The following is a 15,116-nucleotide window of genomic DNA, read 5'->3' on the forward strand; positions in this document are numbered from 1 at the left end:
TTATAACATATCATACACGAGATCAATATTTATCACTCGATAATCATTTAATACAAAGAGAAATGCATATTTTATTATTACTATATATATTTCTTGAATGTATTCTAGCATGTATTTTACTATTAGTAAAATATAAAACTCATACACATATATGAGACACATTTTGTGACTAATGTTTTTCCTTTATATATAACCAAAAATAAATGTTTTTTCTTTTATAATTTCAATAATATTTTATTAACGATTTAAATAGAAGGATCGAATTACACTAATGTAATGTTCTACTCTTCAACAACATTTTAATTGATATAAATTTTATAAGATCTATTGTTGGATTGAAAATTTATATTATATAGATTATTCATATAAAATTTTATAAGATCCATTGTTGGATTAAAAGTTTATATTATGTAGATTATTCATATAAAATTTTATAAAAAAATTAAAATTATTTAATATGTTATTGAGATACATCAAAATTAACATCTTATGTATATGTATTTTTTAAACGTCGTTAATCTTTATAATTTTCAACTGTTAAAAATAATTTTAGATTAATGCAAATTTTACATAGATGAAAAATTTATAAAATATAACTGAGTTAAAATATTATTAGAGGCGTAGCATTATATTAATGTAATTTAGTCACCTTTCATTACAAGAGAGACAAATATAAAATAAAATGTTGAATGAAGGCATGAAATTTTGGAAAGCAATTCATCGATGGGCCCACCAGTACCAAAAGTCAAAACAAAGTAAGATCTTAGTTTATTCTCTCTTATGTGTATAAATACATAGACATAGGAGAGACAATCACACACACTTTTCAAGTTGCAACAAAAAGCTGAGATCTTTGTTTTCCTAGAGAGAGAAATTAGTTTGTGCTAGAAGAATGAGGTCGTTTGTGATAGTAGCAATCATGATTCTCCTTATCCCAAGATTAGAAGATGGGTTTTTTGATCTTGAATTTTTGGAGAATTATTATGCTGAAAATGATTTGAATGAAGATGAAACTAGTGATGATGATAATTATGATGACGACGAACATTGGTTAGAAACAGAAATTGATTATGAAGTAAAATGGTTAATGGGCATTGAGAGGTATACATGTACAACCATCTTCATTTTATTTGATGTGTTTATTCAAGATATTTTATTTATTTATTTATTTTAGTACAAAATATTTATTTTAGTTTTATTTTTAAAATTTTATTTTATCTTATAAGTATTCAATTTGTTTCTCAGCACGGAGTGTGAAAAATCAAGTGACATCCAAAATTTAACCCTTCTTTCTACAAGACGATATGGAAAGGTATGTTTTATGGCCATATTTTGCCCTTAAAATGAAATTGATGGATTGTTTTTGTTGGGTTAAGGAAAGGGGGCAAAAGTCTCTCCAACATAAATATTTCACCTTGACATTGGATTATTTACAACAAAAAACTTGTCTCTATCTTTCTCAAACTGTTTATTTTCTCAATATCAATCTCTTTAGTTTTTGTCTCTTAATATTTTTCTCTCTCCTTTTTAGGATGGGGGACTATTTGTCAAATACACAATATAATAGTTTTCTAGTTCTTAAAAAAACTGTTTTTTTAAAATAATATTCCTTCAAGTTCCAATTATAAGAAAAAGAAATTAAAAAGCATCAATATCAATGAATCATTTATTACTATTTTTTTAATATTTTTATAAATATATTTCTCATAGAACACTGTGATACATTAAATACACAACTAATATTTAAAAGATAAATATTAAATAAAGATGAAATAATCATCTAAATAATAAATAAATCTTAAAAGTCATATTTTTTTAATGAATGACACCAAAAAATATGCAATTTTATTTTTTAAAATTAGGATAAGAGGTAGTATAATTAAAAATAGTTTCTAAAAATAAAAAGTAAAGTTATTTTTAAAAATAATAATTAAATATTATTATTATAAGTATATAATTTCTCATAATACTATAAAAAAATTATTAGACGGATCGGATGAATATCCATTCATATATGATACTGGTTGAATTAAATTTTGTTATATATTTAACGTATAAGTTAAATATTTTTTAATTAATTTTTCTAGATATTGACGGATTACTGAATTATTTCAATCTAACCAATCGATCTAACTTATTTTTCTATGTTGGAGAGATATGTATTTTATAGTCGCACCCTTTAATTAATTTCCTTAATCCCACAAGGTACATTTGGATCACCATGCGAGAGATTTTATTTTCCATATAAAACATGATTTTTAACCTGCATATAATTCATATTAACTTTGTATTCATTGATAAAATATAAACAAAATACCGATTTTTAATAACAATTCAGCCATTTATTATTATTATTATTATTATTATTATTATTATTATTATTATATTTGTTATTATTATTATTATTATTATTATTATTATTATTATTATTATTATTTGAATTGATTATTTATTTCTTAAAATGTCAACAATAATATTATTTTTTACAGAAATTTTTATCATCATCTTCAAACAAAACCCTGAAAATTCATTATCAATTTCAAAAAAATTCTTATATTCATTAAATCTATAATTCAAATTTTCAGATAAACTCATATCGCCATCTCAAACAACAACAACATCAAATTCATCAAATAAAAAATCCACAATTTGAAATTCGACCCTCAAATCACCAAAACAATATCTTCATCTTTTTATCATTCTCCTAATCAAATCCCTAACCTCAATATGAAGATATGGGTTATTTATTTTATGAATTTGATGTTATTGGATATGAAAATATGAATTTATTTAAATATTTTGAGTTATGAATTTGATGAAAATACTAATTTTGTTGAAGATGATAATTAATTTTTTGGGTTATGTTTGACGACGATGATGAATTTTATGTAAAAATGATTAAACTATTACTTAAAATTAAATAAATTATCAATTCAAAATAAAAGATGAATGATTGAATTGTTACCTGAAATTAAGTTAAGGAGTCTTGTAAGATTTAATTTATATACACAAAGAGACTTCGCGAGAGAATTAAACTCGGCATTTAAAGATAATTATCTAGAGATATTGGTCAGACCGTTACAAAAGAAGAAAAAAACTTTTTGTATTGATCAGTGCATAAATATTAAACTCTTAAAATATACATGATCCACTTAATTTTATATTTTATTATACTAATGAATTATTTTATTTTAAATTTAAAGTAAATAATAAATCATGAGTTATCTTCAATATTTTGTGTATATAATAGTGTAATTTTATAATCTCTAAATTTTTGGTTAATAATATAATAATGCAAAAGTTACTCTAAATTTTTGGTTATTTTTCTCTGTTGGAGAGATATGTATTTTATAGTCGCACCCTTTAATTAATTTCCTTAATCCCACAAGGTACATTTGGATCACCATGTGAGAGATTTTATTTTCCATATAAAACATGATTTTTAACCTGCATATAATTCATATTAACTTTGTATTCATTGATAAAATATAGACGAAATACCAATTTTTAATTTAATTTCAAATAAAAATTCAGCCATTTATTATTATTATTATTATTATTATTATTATTATTATTATTACTATTATTATTATTATTATTTTAAATTAATTATTTATTCTTAAAATATCCACAATAATATTATCTTTTTACAGAAAAATATATCACTGTCTTTAAACAAAACACTAAAAATTCATTATCAATTTCAAAAAAATTCTTATATTCATTAAATCCATAATTCAAATTTTCAGATAAACTCATATCACCATCTCAAACAACAACAACTTTAAATTCATCAAATAAAAAACTCACTTTAAGATTTGACCCTCAAATCACCAAAACAATATTTTCTTCTTTTTTCTATCATTCTTCAAATCAAATCCCCAAACTCAATATGAAAATATGAGTTTTTTATTTTATGAGTTTGATATTGTTGGATATAAAAATATGAGTTTATTTAAATATTTGAGTTATGAATTTGATGAAAATATTAATTTTGTTGAAGATGATAATTAATTTTCTGGGTTATGTTTGATGATGATGATGAATTTTATGAAAAAACGATTAAATTATTACTTAAAATTAAATAAATGATCAATTCAAAATAAAAGATAAATCATTGAATTGTTACTTTAAATTAAATTAAAGAGTCGCGTAAAATTTAATTTATATATACAAAGAGAATTCGCGAGGGAATCAAACTCGGTATTTAGAGATAATGACCGTCTCCCATTCATTTATAAAGATAAGTATCTAAAGATATTGGTCAGACCGTTACAAAAAAAAACATAAAAATAAATAAATTTTTTTGTATTAATTGGTGCATAAACATTAAACTCTTAAAATATACATGACCCACTTAATTTTATATTTTATTATACTAATGAATAATTTTATTTTAAAATTAAAGTAAATAATAAATCTATAAATCATGAGTTATCTTCAATATTTTGTGTATATAATTAATAGTGTAATTTTATAATTTCTAAATTTTTGGTTAATAATATAATAATGCAAAAGTTACTCTAGATTGTATGTTTGGACAAAATATTGCACTAATTAGGTGAATAATTAATTGTGTTAATTATTTGTGAAATATTCATGCAGGCTCTCGTGATTGATGGGCTTCTACAATCTTCCGAGTTAGATGAATATGTTTACCATGAAAGCTTAGTTCATCCTTCTCTTTTAATACATCATGAGTATGTATATATACACTTCTATTAAATTGTTTTATATCTTTTTGCTAGATATTTTTATTTTCTAATCAAATAATTAATTATGACCAAGGGCAGGCCAAAAAATGTGTTCATCATGGGAGGTGGTGGAGGGTATGCTGCAAGAGAAGTCCTCAAGCACAAACATGTTGAAAAAGTTGTAATATGTGAAATTGACAAGGCAAGTTATTCATAGAGATTAATGTGAAGAATATTATACTCTTATTATAACTTATCATATGAATTTCAATAAGAGCATCTCTTGAATTTGTTTATCTAATTTCATTTTGTTTAATTTCTATAGGAAGTTGTTAACTTGTGTCGTGAACATATGACGGGAATTCAAGATACATTCAATGACAAGAGGGTCCAAATTGTGTTTAACGACGCAAAGTGAGTAATTTAATTGATATTAGTTTTATGTTTAAATTATTTTCTTATTTCTTTTAATACGATACATTTTTAATTTTATTATTTTTATTTAAACATTCCTATTTTTGTATAAATATTTTTTTGTACCTAGCTAGAAATAAAAAATATGATTGGTAGATAAATTAATTTGCTATTTGACCAAAGAAATTTATTTTTCGCACCTAAAGTGTAAAGTTGAAAAATAATACCAGTTTATATCATCTTAAAAAAATAAAAGTTTAATATATTATCATTAAATTTATTAATTATTTTTCTTTTGAAAAAACAAAATATATATGTATACTCTAGCTCAAGCGCAAGACATGCAAAGATTAGAGTAGAAATATCATAAAGTGTTTGCGATGTGCATGCTAGTAAAACAATAACAAGCAAAATGCATCACAAACACAACAATGTCAATCAAAGTGCATAACAACAATACCACAATTGCAAATATATATATATATAACCCTCGTTGCCAAGAAATTAAGACAGGCTCATAATTTTAAATTTTTATGATTTAGTCAATAAGATTTTATAGTTAGATACAAAGCTAATATTTTTTTTTTTTGTTTCCTTCCTTATCTTTTTAATTATGATCATATGTTCAACAAAATCTATATACTTGTCTTTTACAAAAATTTATTTCCATGAAGAGTTGTCCTTAACTTTATATTTCGACAATAATTACTAGTTAAATTTGCAACACTTGATGACACCAAAATTATGTATATATTTTAATTACATGCAGGGATGAATTATTAAAATGGGAAGAGAAGATTGATATAATAATAGGGGATGTTTGTGACCCAAGTGAATCAAGCCCTTCTAACAATCTCTATGTAAAATCATTTTATGAGCATGTAGTCAAACCAAAGCTCAAGGGCAAAGGCATCTTTGTCACCCAAGTAAGCATTTTTTGTTTCTCTTTTCCATCCACAAAAATAAAAGAAAAAAACTCTTGTGATTACTCACTTTATTAACTTAATTCAAATATCTTCATATGCTTAGGCTGGTCCTGCTGGGATTTTTTCCCACAAAACTATGTTTTCACTTGTATACGTCACACTAAAGCAAGTTTTTGCTTGTAAGTACCAATACTCTTTTAGAACTTATTATTAATTTGATATTCCTATTAATATGATTGGTGACTTTGATTAATATTGAATGATTTATTAAGACGTTCTTTTCTATTTTTATATAGATGTGGTTGCATACACTGCTTTGGTGCCATCGTATGGCGATGCATGTGGGTGGATTATGGTAAGATCGATTAAAAGCAAATAAATATTTTTTTTAATGAAATTAACATTTTTTATATAGCTTTAGGATCTTTCTATCATTTTTTTTTACATCAAGATAAAATGTTATATTAATAGATGCAATGCACGATGTCATACTAATATACAAGTTGTACGCTATAATAAAAAATAGTGTGTATTGATACTATGATTTTTTTTATTAATAATTTTTTCTTTAATTTTTCCACATATAATTTAATAAAGTATATATTAAAATTGACTAAATTAAGAATTTTGATATATAAATGATATGTCCTTCAACTATTGGTAAAATATGTTAAATTTTCAATCTACCGTAAACGTCTTTATTAAAATATGTTTGGATTTGGATCCGTTAATTTATTTTTTATTACTAATACTAACTAATTTCTAATTAATGGGTGTGCAATATTTGCATTAAAATTTTCAGGCTTCAGACGAACCCATTAACATTGAAGCTAAACAACTAGACAAAATGATTGATGAAAGAATTAGGGGAAGTTTAAAGTATCTTGATGGATCTATCATTGCAGCATCGACAGTCCTTAACAAACCCTTGAAAAAATCGTGAGTCATATATATCAATACATGTCTATAACTTCAAATTTCAACAATTTTACCTAAAGAGTATTTGATAATTATATTTTAAATTTTCCTTTAATTAATTGCAGGCTTGATGAAGAGACTTATGTATTAACCGAAGAAAACATATGTTTTGTTCGCGGGCATGTTCAAAATTAGGCTATATTTATGGGCTCTTATATGTAATATAATTTCATTAAGAAATTAATATAATAAATTAAAGAGCTATTAAACAAATTTCAATCAAAGAATATGATTCTCTTTATCAACAAAATATTTCCATTAAGAGTTGTTCTTAACATTGTATTTCGAGGTCCAATTATTTTAAAATTTTGAGGTTGTGGTATATCATCTTGAAGAATTAACAAAGTGTTAAAGTTGAAGAGGAAAGTTTTAGAAACAAGTGTTTTAGAAGGATGAAAGTAATTCATGTGTTATTTAATTTTGAGAAAATAGCTTAGGGTTTGAAAATTAGGAAAAGCTTTTGTGAATCAAAGGTTATTTTATATATATGTTGTTTTGGTGACTCTTGTTGTTCCTGTTTGGATTGAACGCCCCCAACAATTGAGGAAACTATATGGTTGGAGATTGAGACGATGATGAAGGCATAACAAAGTCAATTGACTCTTTTCTCTTAGCTGAATTAATGATGATATCTTTGGGAGGATTTTGTTGAAATTCTTGCTTTAAAAGACTAGATCTATGCTTGTTGGAGATATGTTTGTGATTAATCCATGGTTGAGAGGTAAGGAAAATTCTTTTTCTCCTCCTTTCCCTTTTCTTGGAAGTGAGGATGTTTTTTAGGGTGGAGAAAAAAAAAAGCTTTGATTTTTTATTTTTGTTGATCTTAAGGATGGGACAATGGGTTATGAGTTTTCTAAAAAATTATAAAATTGTTGTTGTTTAGATTTGAAAAAAAATCTCTTAAAAAATGTGGCAAAGTTTTGTTGTTGAGGATTAAAACGATCAAAAAATTCATTCATTTGAAAATGGTCTTGTCCGAATTTAAACTTAATTTTGAGAAGGTTTCTATTAAATTTTCTTTGTCTTGAAGATGTGCTTTTTTACACTCATGAAAGTGTTGTGTTGTCATAGAATTTACAAGAAAAGATTTAAACTTTCAAGAGTCTAGGGTTTGAAATAAGTTAAAAGGTGGAACTTTTACAAGTTTAGAAAAATGGAAAAAAAATAAGGGTCTATGAGAAAAACCTTCTAAACAAGTTGTGTTGAGAAATATTTGAATGGTTTTCAAGTGTTTGAACTATATCATGGATCAGAGAAAATTTGAAAAAGTTTTGGTAAAAGAAAAAGGTTATGTTGTTATGGTATAAATAGCTCATTGTTTTAATGATAGTATCAAGTTGATTTGGTAAAAGTTAAAGTTTTGAATGTATAAACCCAGTTTTATTTAGGGAAAAGTTTTAGAGAAACAAAAGAGTTATGGCAAATCTTTACAAAATGTGTGTTTAGGTTAAGAGTTTTAATAAAAAGGAATTGTGAAATAATTTTGAAGTTCGTTAATGATTTTTTATCGAAAAATATGAAGAATGTTAGTAATGACATTTGATTTTGAAGTAAGTTACTTTACTGTAGTTTTTAAGTTTTGATTTTTAGTTTTCAAGAATTAACAATGTATTGATGTTTTGAACTACAAAATTAGTGGTTAAAAAGGAAAGTTATATAAATAGTTTTAGAAAGATGAAAGTAATTCGCATTTTACTAGATTTTGAGAAAATAGCACAGGGTTTAAAACATAAAACACTTGTTCAATCAAAGGTTTTAGTAGTTTTATTCAAGAGTGTGTAAAAAGGGAACCAAGGAAAACCACTAGCACTATTGTAGAATGTGGACGATAATTGTCAAACAATGTTGCAACCTAATCTATTAGAATGTCTGAGGGTAAAAGAGAGAATTTGACACATCTCTATTTAAAATATAAAGACTTTGAATGAGAGTTTGAACAGGAATGTAGGAATTTGGAGGAAGGGAAAAAATAAAGAAATTTGTCAAATTTTTTTAGAGAATATTTTTGTAAAGAATAATAATTTTTAATATTGAGTTTTTTTATAACAATATATATTAGATTTAAAAAATTTATTAAAATCCTATAAAATCTTCCTCCAATGTAATTTGTGAGTCCTTCTAAATTGGGGATTTTGTATTACGAAAAAAAATAAACCCTCAAAATTCACCCCTTCCATAACAATTCATTTTTTTCACTTCATCATTCCTTTATTTCGAAGTTCTTCTCTTCTCTTCTTTCTTAAACTCTCAAGCACACTATAAGACATTAAATATATGAGTCACTACTCTTATATATACAATATTTAATTCATTTATAGTTAATATGAGACTAACTACTCACACTTTAATCCAACAAGATATGTGTTCCCTTCATATTTAATTATAGAGTTAAATATATTTTTAATCCCTCTAAATATACTAACTTTTGTTTTTAGTCTCTCTAAAAAATTCCTTCAAATTTTTGTCTTTCTAAATTTTCGATTACCAATTTTAGTCTCTGCTTTCATACAGAACTTCATGCCACATGTTCCAAGTGATTTTTTTTTTATGACATATCATTGATAAGACTTTAAAATATCATTAGTTTAATATTTAACTATTTAATCTTGAAGCTTTATTAATTTATTTATAACTTGAAATTAAAGATTAATAGTTAAATTTTTAAGTTAATGATATTTTAAAGACTTAACAATAACATGTTATAAAATAAAGTAAATTAGAACATGCGACATAAATTTTTATAAAACATTAAGAACTAAAATCGATCACCGAAATTTTAAATGATCAAAGTTCGAAAAAAATTTTAAAGGGATTAAAAATAATATTTAATATATTTAGAGAGACTAAACATAATTAATCCTTAACTATAAACAAGAATAGGTTAAATTATGCATATTAAAAAAGACTTAATTGCAGTTTTAATCCCCCTATTTTAGTTGAATCGCGAAAGTAATCTCTCCAATTGTGGTCCCCCAAACAAAATTTTAGTCCAAAATTTGATGAAATTTCATTTTTTTAAAACTGTACTACGCCGTTTATGATCATATATTCCAGGTACAATTGTTGCAAATGAGATTTTGAAGCATGGTGTGATTTAAATAAATGCAAAAAACATGAAATTTTATGAAATTTTGGACCAAAATTCTACTTAGGGACCAAAACTAGGGAAAAACATAATGGAGAGACTTTGTGATTCAGCTAAAATAGGAAGACTAAAACTGCAATTAACACATTAAAAAAAGATAGCTGATGGTATCTAATCACCCACAAACAAAAATTAAGTCTTTTACTTGAATAATCTTCCATAATGAATAAATATATTAGATTATTGAAAATAGAAAAAGTTAAATTTAATAAAAAATATTTCAAAAATACTATTTTTACAAAGAGAGGCGATAATTTTTTATTAAAATTCAATCCAAAAAATGTAGACTAATTTCATTTATATTTCTTTCAGAAGAGAGTATATGATGTATTGTACACGTATCCAATACTCTTTATCGTGTCGTTGCAACATTGTCTACTACTAATACTAAACATGTCTAAAAGTCGAACGCTTTAGCATAGGTTTGGATCTGCGTTTCAAAAGCACGTTTCGCGTCCACACTGCAGCTATGGTGGCGTTTGTTCCATAGATAAAACAACTTTTGAACCAAGCACATACCAAACAAATTATATATTGATGACAAACCAAACAAAGTTTCATGCATCAAGTATTCCAATCCAATCCAAAATACTAGTGTAAGCAATACAAACTTTAAAATGTATGTGAAAGCAATAAAAACACAAGTCCACAAAAAACATTAAAACAGAAAATTAAGTGACCAAACCATGAAAACACTGAAACCCAACTGTGATTAAGCCAAGGATGATTTGCCTGTCCGACTGACGAACTCTCACCGGACAACCGAAGCGCGTTGTTTTGTTCCGCCAAATGTGAGTCCACCACTGCATTGTGGTGGACCTCCACCCATGTTTGGAGAGTTCCCTAGAAACATGTGCTCTGGCTGCCTAAAATTGAAACTGTTACCCGAAAAACATGTCCGGTCCGAACATGTTGTGATGGAAGATGCATTATCTCCGGTTTTCGAAGAACGACTTTCCATCTCATCTTCCTTTTGATATTTGTTGATAGACCCAGAGCCAGATTGATTACCAGTGACAAATTCTGTATTAGACTGTGAAAGCTGTTTTGTGCTCAGAAATCGGCCCCCGGATCCTCTAACCCTATTCAACGCATGCTTGTGCCGAGACTCGTGAAGATATGGCTGCATTATAATAAACGAGGGTGTATACTATGTAGATTAGCAACATAGTTGAATAATAACTTGTTTGCATAATAATGCAACAAATTAGTCTTTTAAGTTACACGGAAATAACTTAAAGGACCGCAAAATGTAGTTAACTATATAAATTCCCCAAATAAAAGATAGTACTTTATTTCGAAAGGTAATACCATAGGAAAAAATTTCTGGTCCACAAATGAAAAAATTAGTTCTGAATGATAAAAGCAGAGAGTTCAAAGCATCAAAATGTTAAGGAACATACTTTACGACTTTTGATGAGTTTGTTCTGAGCCTCAAGCTTAGCTCGTGATTGTCGCCTTCTGAGTATACCGTGGTATTGTTTTGCATTGACATAAATGGGTCCATCTTGTGCAAGATCAAGTGGTAATGCAACTCTAGTAGATGCTAATCCCATCATTTGAGGCAACATTTGAGGTTGATTCTAACACATTAAAAAAGTGAAACAATAACACATCATACAACAGATCAAAATGTAAAAAAAATGTTCAATAAGAAATTTAACAAATTTCATTTCGACAAAATCAAGCATCATAAAGTGCTAGTAGCATTCATAAAATACTTACAACAGCCTGCGGGGCATAAGCAACTAACGAACCAGCGAAAATTGGATCACCATAAGGATAAGGAGCATGAGCCTGAAAATGGATGACAGCAACTACTTTTGGTCACCAAAAAAGCGCATGCGGAAAATCCAAATAAATAAGTTTCGCGTACCATTGAGTGATTACGATCAACTGGCGAGCAATTGAACTCAGAATTTGGATGATTCAAAAAGAGAAAAGACTTCATGTAACCTTCAACACAGCCATTACTTAAAATTTAGATCATGACCTGAGAGAATGATTCCGTATTAGACAGATTCATAGGTGAAGCAAGACAATGAAAATAACAAACATATAAGAAAGTTATGTAAAAGCATGACATATATAAGAACAGGACAGAACATATTTACAAAACTAAGAAACTACAACACAACATATATATTCCTATAGGATGTCGCAAAGTGAGGTAACACAACAACAAAAGCCTTTTCCCTCTTAATTAGGTAAATTTTATTTGACTGTATGAATCAATAAACACCCTAATGTCCTATTACAAACACCAAATTAAGAACATAATTATACTCAAATGAGAAGTAGTGATTGCTGGGTGAGCAAGCAACATATTCAATGTAAAATCGATTGAAAAACACGAACAAGAAAAGTTTTCGAAATGGAAATTAGAACAACATGACAGTTATATTAGCTTATCTCAAATCAAATATAATATTCAACTTTCTTCACTAGATGTTCTTAGACAACATAATTTAAGCCATGGAAACTACAACCATGTAGAATAATACTCAATTAGAACTAAAGTCATAAATCCTATAACACAAGTCAACAACACAATCCCTTAAACTACAGATTCCACTAATATATTTAATTGTCCTAAAAACCAAAAGGACATTTTTTCCAATAAATAAGATTTTATTAATACGGGTCCATCCCAGCATCATAGTGAGCAAAAAAGTCTAGGCACCTTCTATGAAGAGTTGCACATGGCCCACACAATCTTGTAATAGAAAGTTAGACAGAAAACATACAAAGTTTTTTCAATACACCACAAGAGGCACATGGATTACATGGTCACACCCAACAAAATCAAAAGAACATACATACTAAATTTCAATTACTAGAAAATTACTAAACTACTCCTAGACCGGATATATTATTTTAGAGACTTAACTCACGAAAAGGATCTAGCGCAAGTGGTTGGTGAACAATATGTGTGAGTTTAGTAAAAAATGGAGCATCGAGTTCAATTCTTACTCATCAAATAAAGAGACTATAAATCAGAAAACAGAATTGATGTTTACTTCTATCTCTGTGAGATCACTAGAAGGTAACCTTTACTACTAGTTCTTTTTATGAGAGACAATTGGATTAAAATTTAGTCAATTACAATAAGTTTTTTACTTATTCAAAAATTTAGTGCTAAAAAATGAGAAAAAAAAGAAAGAAACCATTTCAGAATGCATCCATCTCCTCTACTAAGCATTGAAATAGGAAATTAAGCCATGCATGCTTAACTAATTTTGAATTGGCTTAATTAAGTTTGTAATTCTTTCAAATCAAGTTGGCTAAAACTTTTTTATTCGATTCAAATTTCACATACATTATTGTCCTTATAGTGATTTATCATCAAATTATTTGTTAAATTATGACATGTCACATTAAAATAATATCCTACAAAGTGATCACAAAAACCTACTCAACAGACACTCTTCTTAAGGATTGAATATAATAAAGCCTATAAGATCATCAACCTTAAATCTCAACCTCGAAACTTGAGTTCAATATTCTTTATAGATCTTTGAAAAAACGTGGAGAAAAAAAAATTGAAACTTTAAGTTTGTTCATGACACCAAGCCCCAAATACAGTTTTTATGATTACCCTTTCACTAGTCATTGATCTTATCGAAATTATATAAATCAATAATCCCACAAATATCCTCCATAAGAAAAAGAAAAAAAAAACATTATCAAGACAACCACATGCCAAACAATAAAAAATGCAAACATAATAAAAAACTAGATCAACCTAGAAATGGTTTAAAAAAATAAAAGAAAAACATTTTTTCCCACGATATCCGTTAATGAGCAGAACAAAAACAAAAAAAAAACAAGTTTGTAAATCTAAAGTGAAGTTAGTGAGCTTAACTAACAACATCAGCTGACCTCAAACTCCACATGCAAATATGAAACACCAAAAAATTTAACCTCTTCTCCACTTGGATCCCACATACACAAATCATGGTAAAAAAAAAGTTAAAAAAGAAATAAACTATTAAAAAAAACAAAATTTTAAAATAAAAAAAAGGACAGATTAAAAAAAAAGTAAAAAAAGTAGGGAGTGAAGAGGAGAGAGAGAGAGAGTACCTTTGGGATCTGGTGGGAAGGATATGAAGAAGCAAGCAAGCAAGCAAGTAGGACTAGTTTGAAGTGTTGTTTGTTGGGTTGAAATTGGGCATGTCTCCTTTCTTGAAACCCAAACCCAACCACTTATATCTATCTCTTTACTTCAATGAAACCACCTTTCACTCTAGAATCATCTTTTTTTTTTCTTTGAGACAAAACAATACCATTAATACACACAGTAACAAGTAGCACCAACTCAACCATCAAAATTCATTGACATGTCACAATGAGTCTCTTTGTATTTTTTTTGTGAGTGGGCCATGTAACACAGTTCCCTAACCTTTGGGCCATGGGTCTTCGTTTTCATCAATCACTTAGCTGACCTCACAGCCGCCCCTCACTGTTAATGCGTGCCTTTCTCACGCGCATCCTTTTCTCACGCGCTATGCATTCCTTAATTCTTCTTGGGATCAATAATACTATTAAAATTATTAACAACCTACTCTCTTCAAATTTTTATACATTTTCTATCAATCATCTATATTTATAATAGTATATCTCTTATATTTTTAACTATGTACTTCGAATTTAAATATAAATAACAACAGTAATCGAAAAGTTTATGAATTAATCTTCATTTTAAATTACATATGTTTATCGTTGTGAGTTATAAATTAAAGTACAATTAATATTAGTTTTTTCTGTTAATCGCTCCTTCATTATTATTAGTAACAATTTTTATAAGATTTTAACTTCAATTAATATATTATATTGATTCTTTTAAAGTTTCTTAAGAAATATATAAATGACATCAATTTGTGAACATTATTATGTATCACATATTAGTTATGTTTATTTGAAAATTGGAAGACAATGCGACACGCACTTTGATCCTTA

At 26.8% G+C, this 15,116-nt stretch overlaps 2 protein-coding genes across 4 annotated transcripts; one reads left to right on the forward strand and one right to left on the reverse strand.

Annotated features, from left to right (window-relative positions):
• Positions 1–795: 795 nt before the first annotated feature.
• Positions 796–7,225, forward strand: LOC101497824 (thermospermine synthase ACAULIS5-like). The gene is made up of 10 exons (XM_073364858.1): positions 796–1,101; positions 1,246–1,312; positions 4,606–4,700; positions 4,794–4,900; positions 5,024–5,108; positions 5,878–6,034; positions 6,138–6,213; positions 6,331–6,389; positions 6,837–6,973; positions 7,078–7,225. Exons 1-10 carry the CDS (start codon positions 893–895, stop codon positions 7,145–7,147), a joined length of 1,062 nt encoding a protein of 353 aa, XP_073220959.1. The 5' UTR covers positions 796–892; the 3' UTR covers positions 7,148–7,225.
• Positions 7,226–10,673: 3,448 nt separating this feature from the next.
• LOC101488265 (nuclear transcription factor Y subunit A-3-like) lies at positions 10,674–14,493 on the reverse strand. 3 transcript variants are annotated; one of them, XM_012719465.3, is made up of 6 exons: positions 14,241–14,493; positions 14,023–14,091; positions 12,034–12,113; positions 11,883–11,954; positions 11,561–11,740; positions 10,674–11,280 (listed from the first exon to the last, which is right to left on the reverse strand). In XM_012719465.3, exons 2-6 carry the CDS (start codon positions 14,051–14,053, stop codon positions 10,909–10,911), a joined length of 735 nt encoding a protein of 244 aa, XP_012574919.1. In that variant the 5' UTR covers positions 14,054–14,091; positions 14,241–14,493; the 3' UTR covers positions 10,674–10,908. The 3 variants fall into 3 exon arrangements, with proteins under 3 accessions (XP_012574919.1, XP_073220967.1, XP_073220968.1); XM_073364866.1 differs by lacking the exon at positions 14,023–14,091 and having other exon boundaries at positions 12,034–12,150; positions 14,241–14,491; XM_073364867.1 differs by lacking the exon at positions 14,241–14,493 and having other exon boundaries at positions 12,034–12,150.
• Positions 14,494–15,116: the final 623 nt, after the last annotated feature.

This window comes from Cicer arietinum, chromosome 1, assembly GCF_000331145.2.
Source record: "Cicer arietinum cultivar CDC Frontier isolate Library 1 chromosome 1, Cicar.CDCFrontier_v2.0, whole genome shotgun sequence".
Lineage (NCBI taxonomy): Eukaryota > Viridiplantae > Streptophyta > Magnoliopsida > Fabales > Fabaceae > Cicer > Cicer arietinum.

Coding starts and splice junctions, on each gene's coding strand:
- LOC101497824 (XM_073364858.1), top strand. CDS start 893: ATGAGGTCGTTTGTGATAGTAGCAATCATGATTCTCCTTATCCCAAGA. Junction 4,901..5,023: donor ATGTGAAATTGACAAGGCAA/GTTATTCATAGA, acceptor TTCTATAGGAAG/TTGTTAACTTGTGTCGTGAA. Junction 6,214..6,330: donor ACTAAAGCAAGTTTTTGCTT/GTAAGTACCAAT, acceptor ATTTTTATATAG/ATGTGGTTGCATACACTGCT.
- LOC101488265 (XM_012719465.3), bottom strand. CDS start 14,053: ATGTGGAGTTTGAGGTCAGCTGATGTTGTTA. Junction 11,741..11,882: donor CTTATGCCCCGCAGGCTGTT/GTAAGTATTTTA, acceptor TTAATGTGTTAG/AATCAACCTCAAATGTTGCC. Junction 11,281..11,560: donor AACTCATCAAAAGTCGTAAA/GTATGTTCCTTA, acceptor ATTATAATGCAG/CCATATCTTCACGAGTCTCG.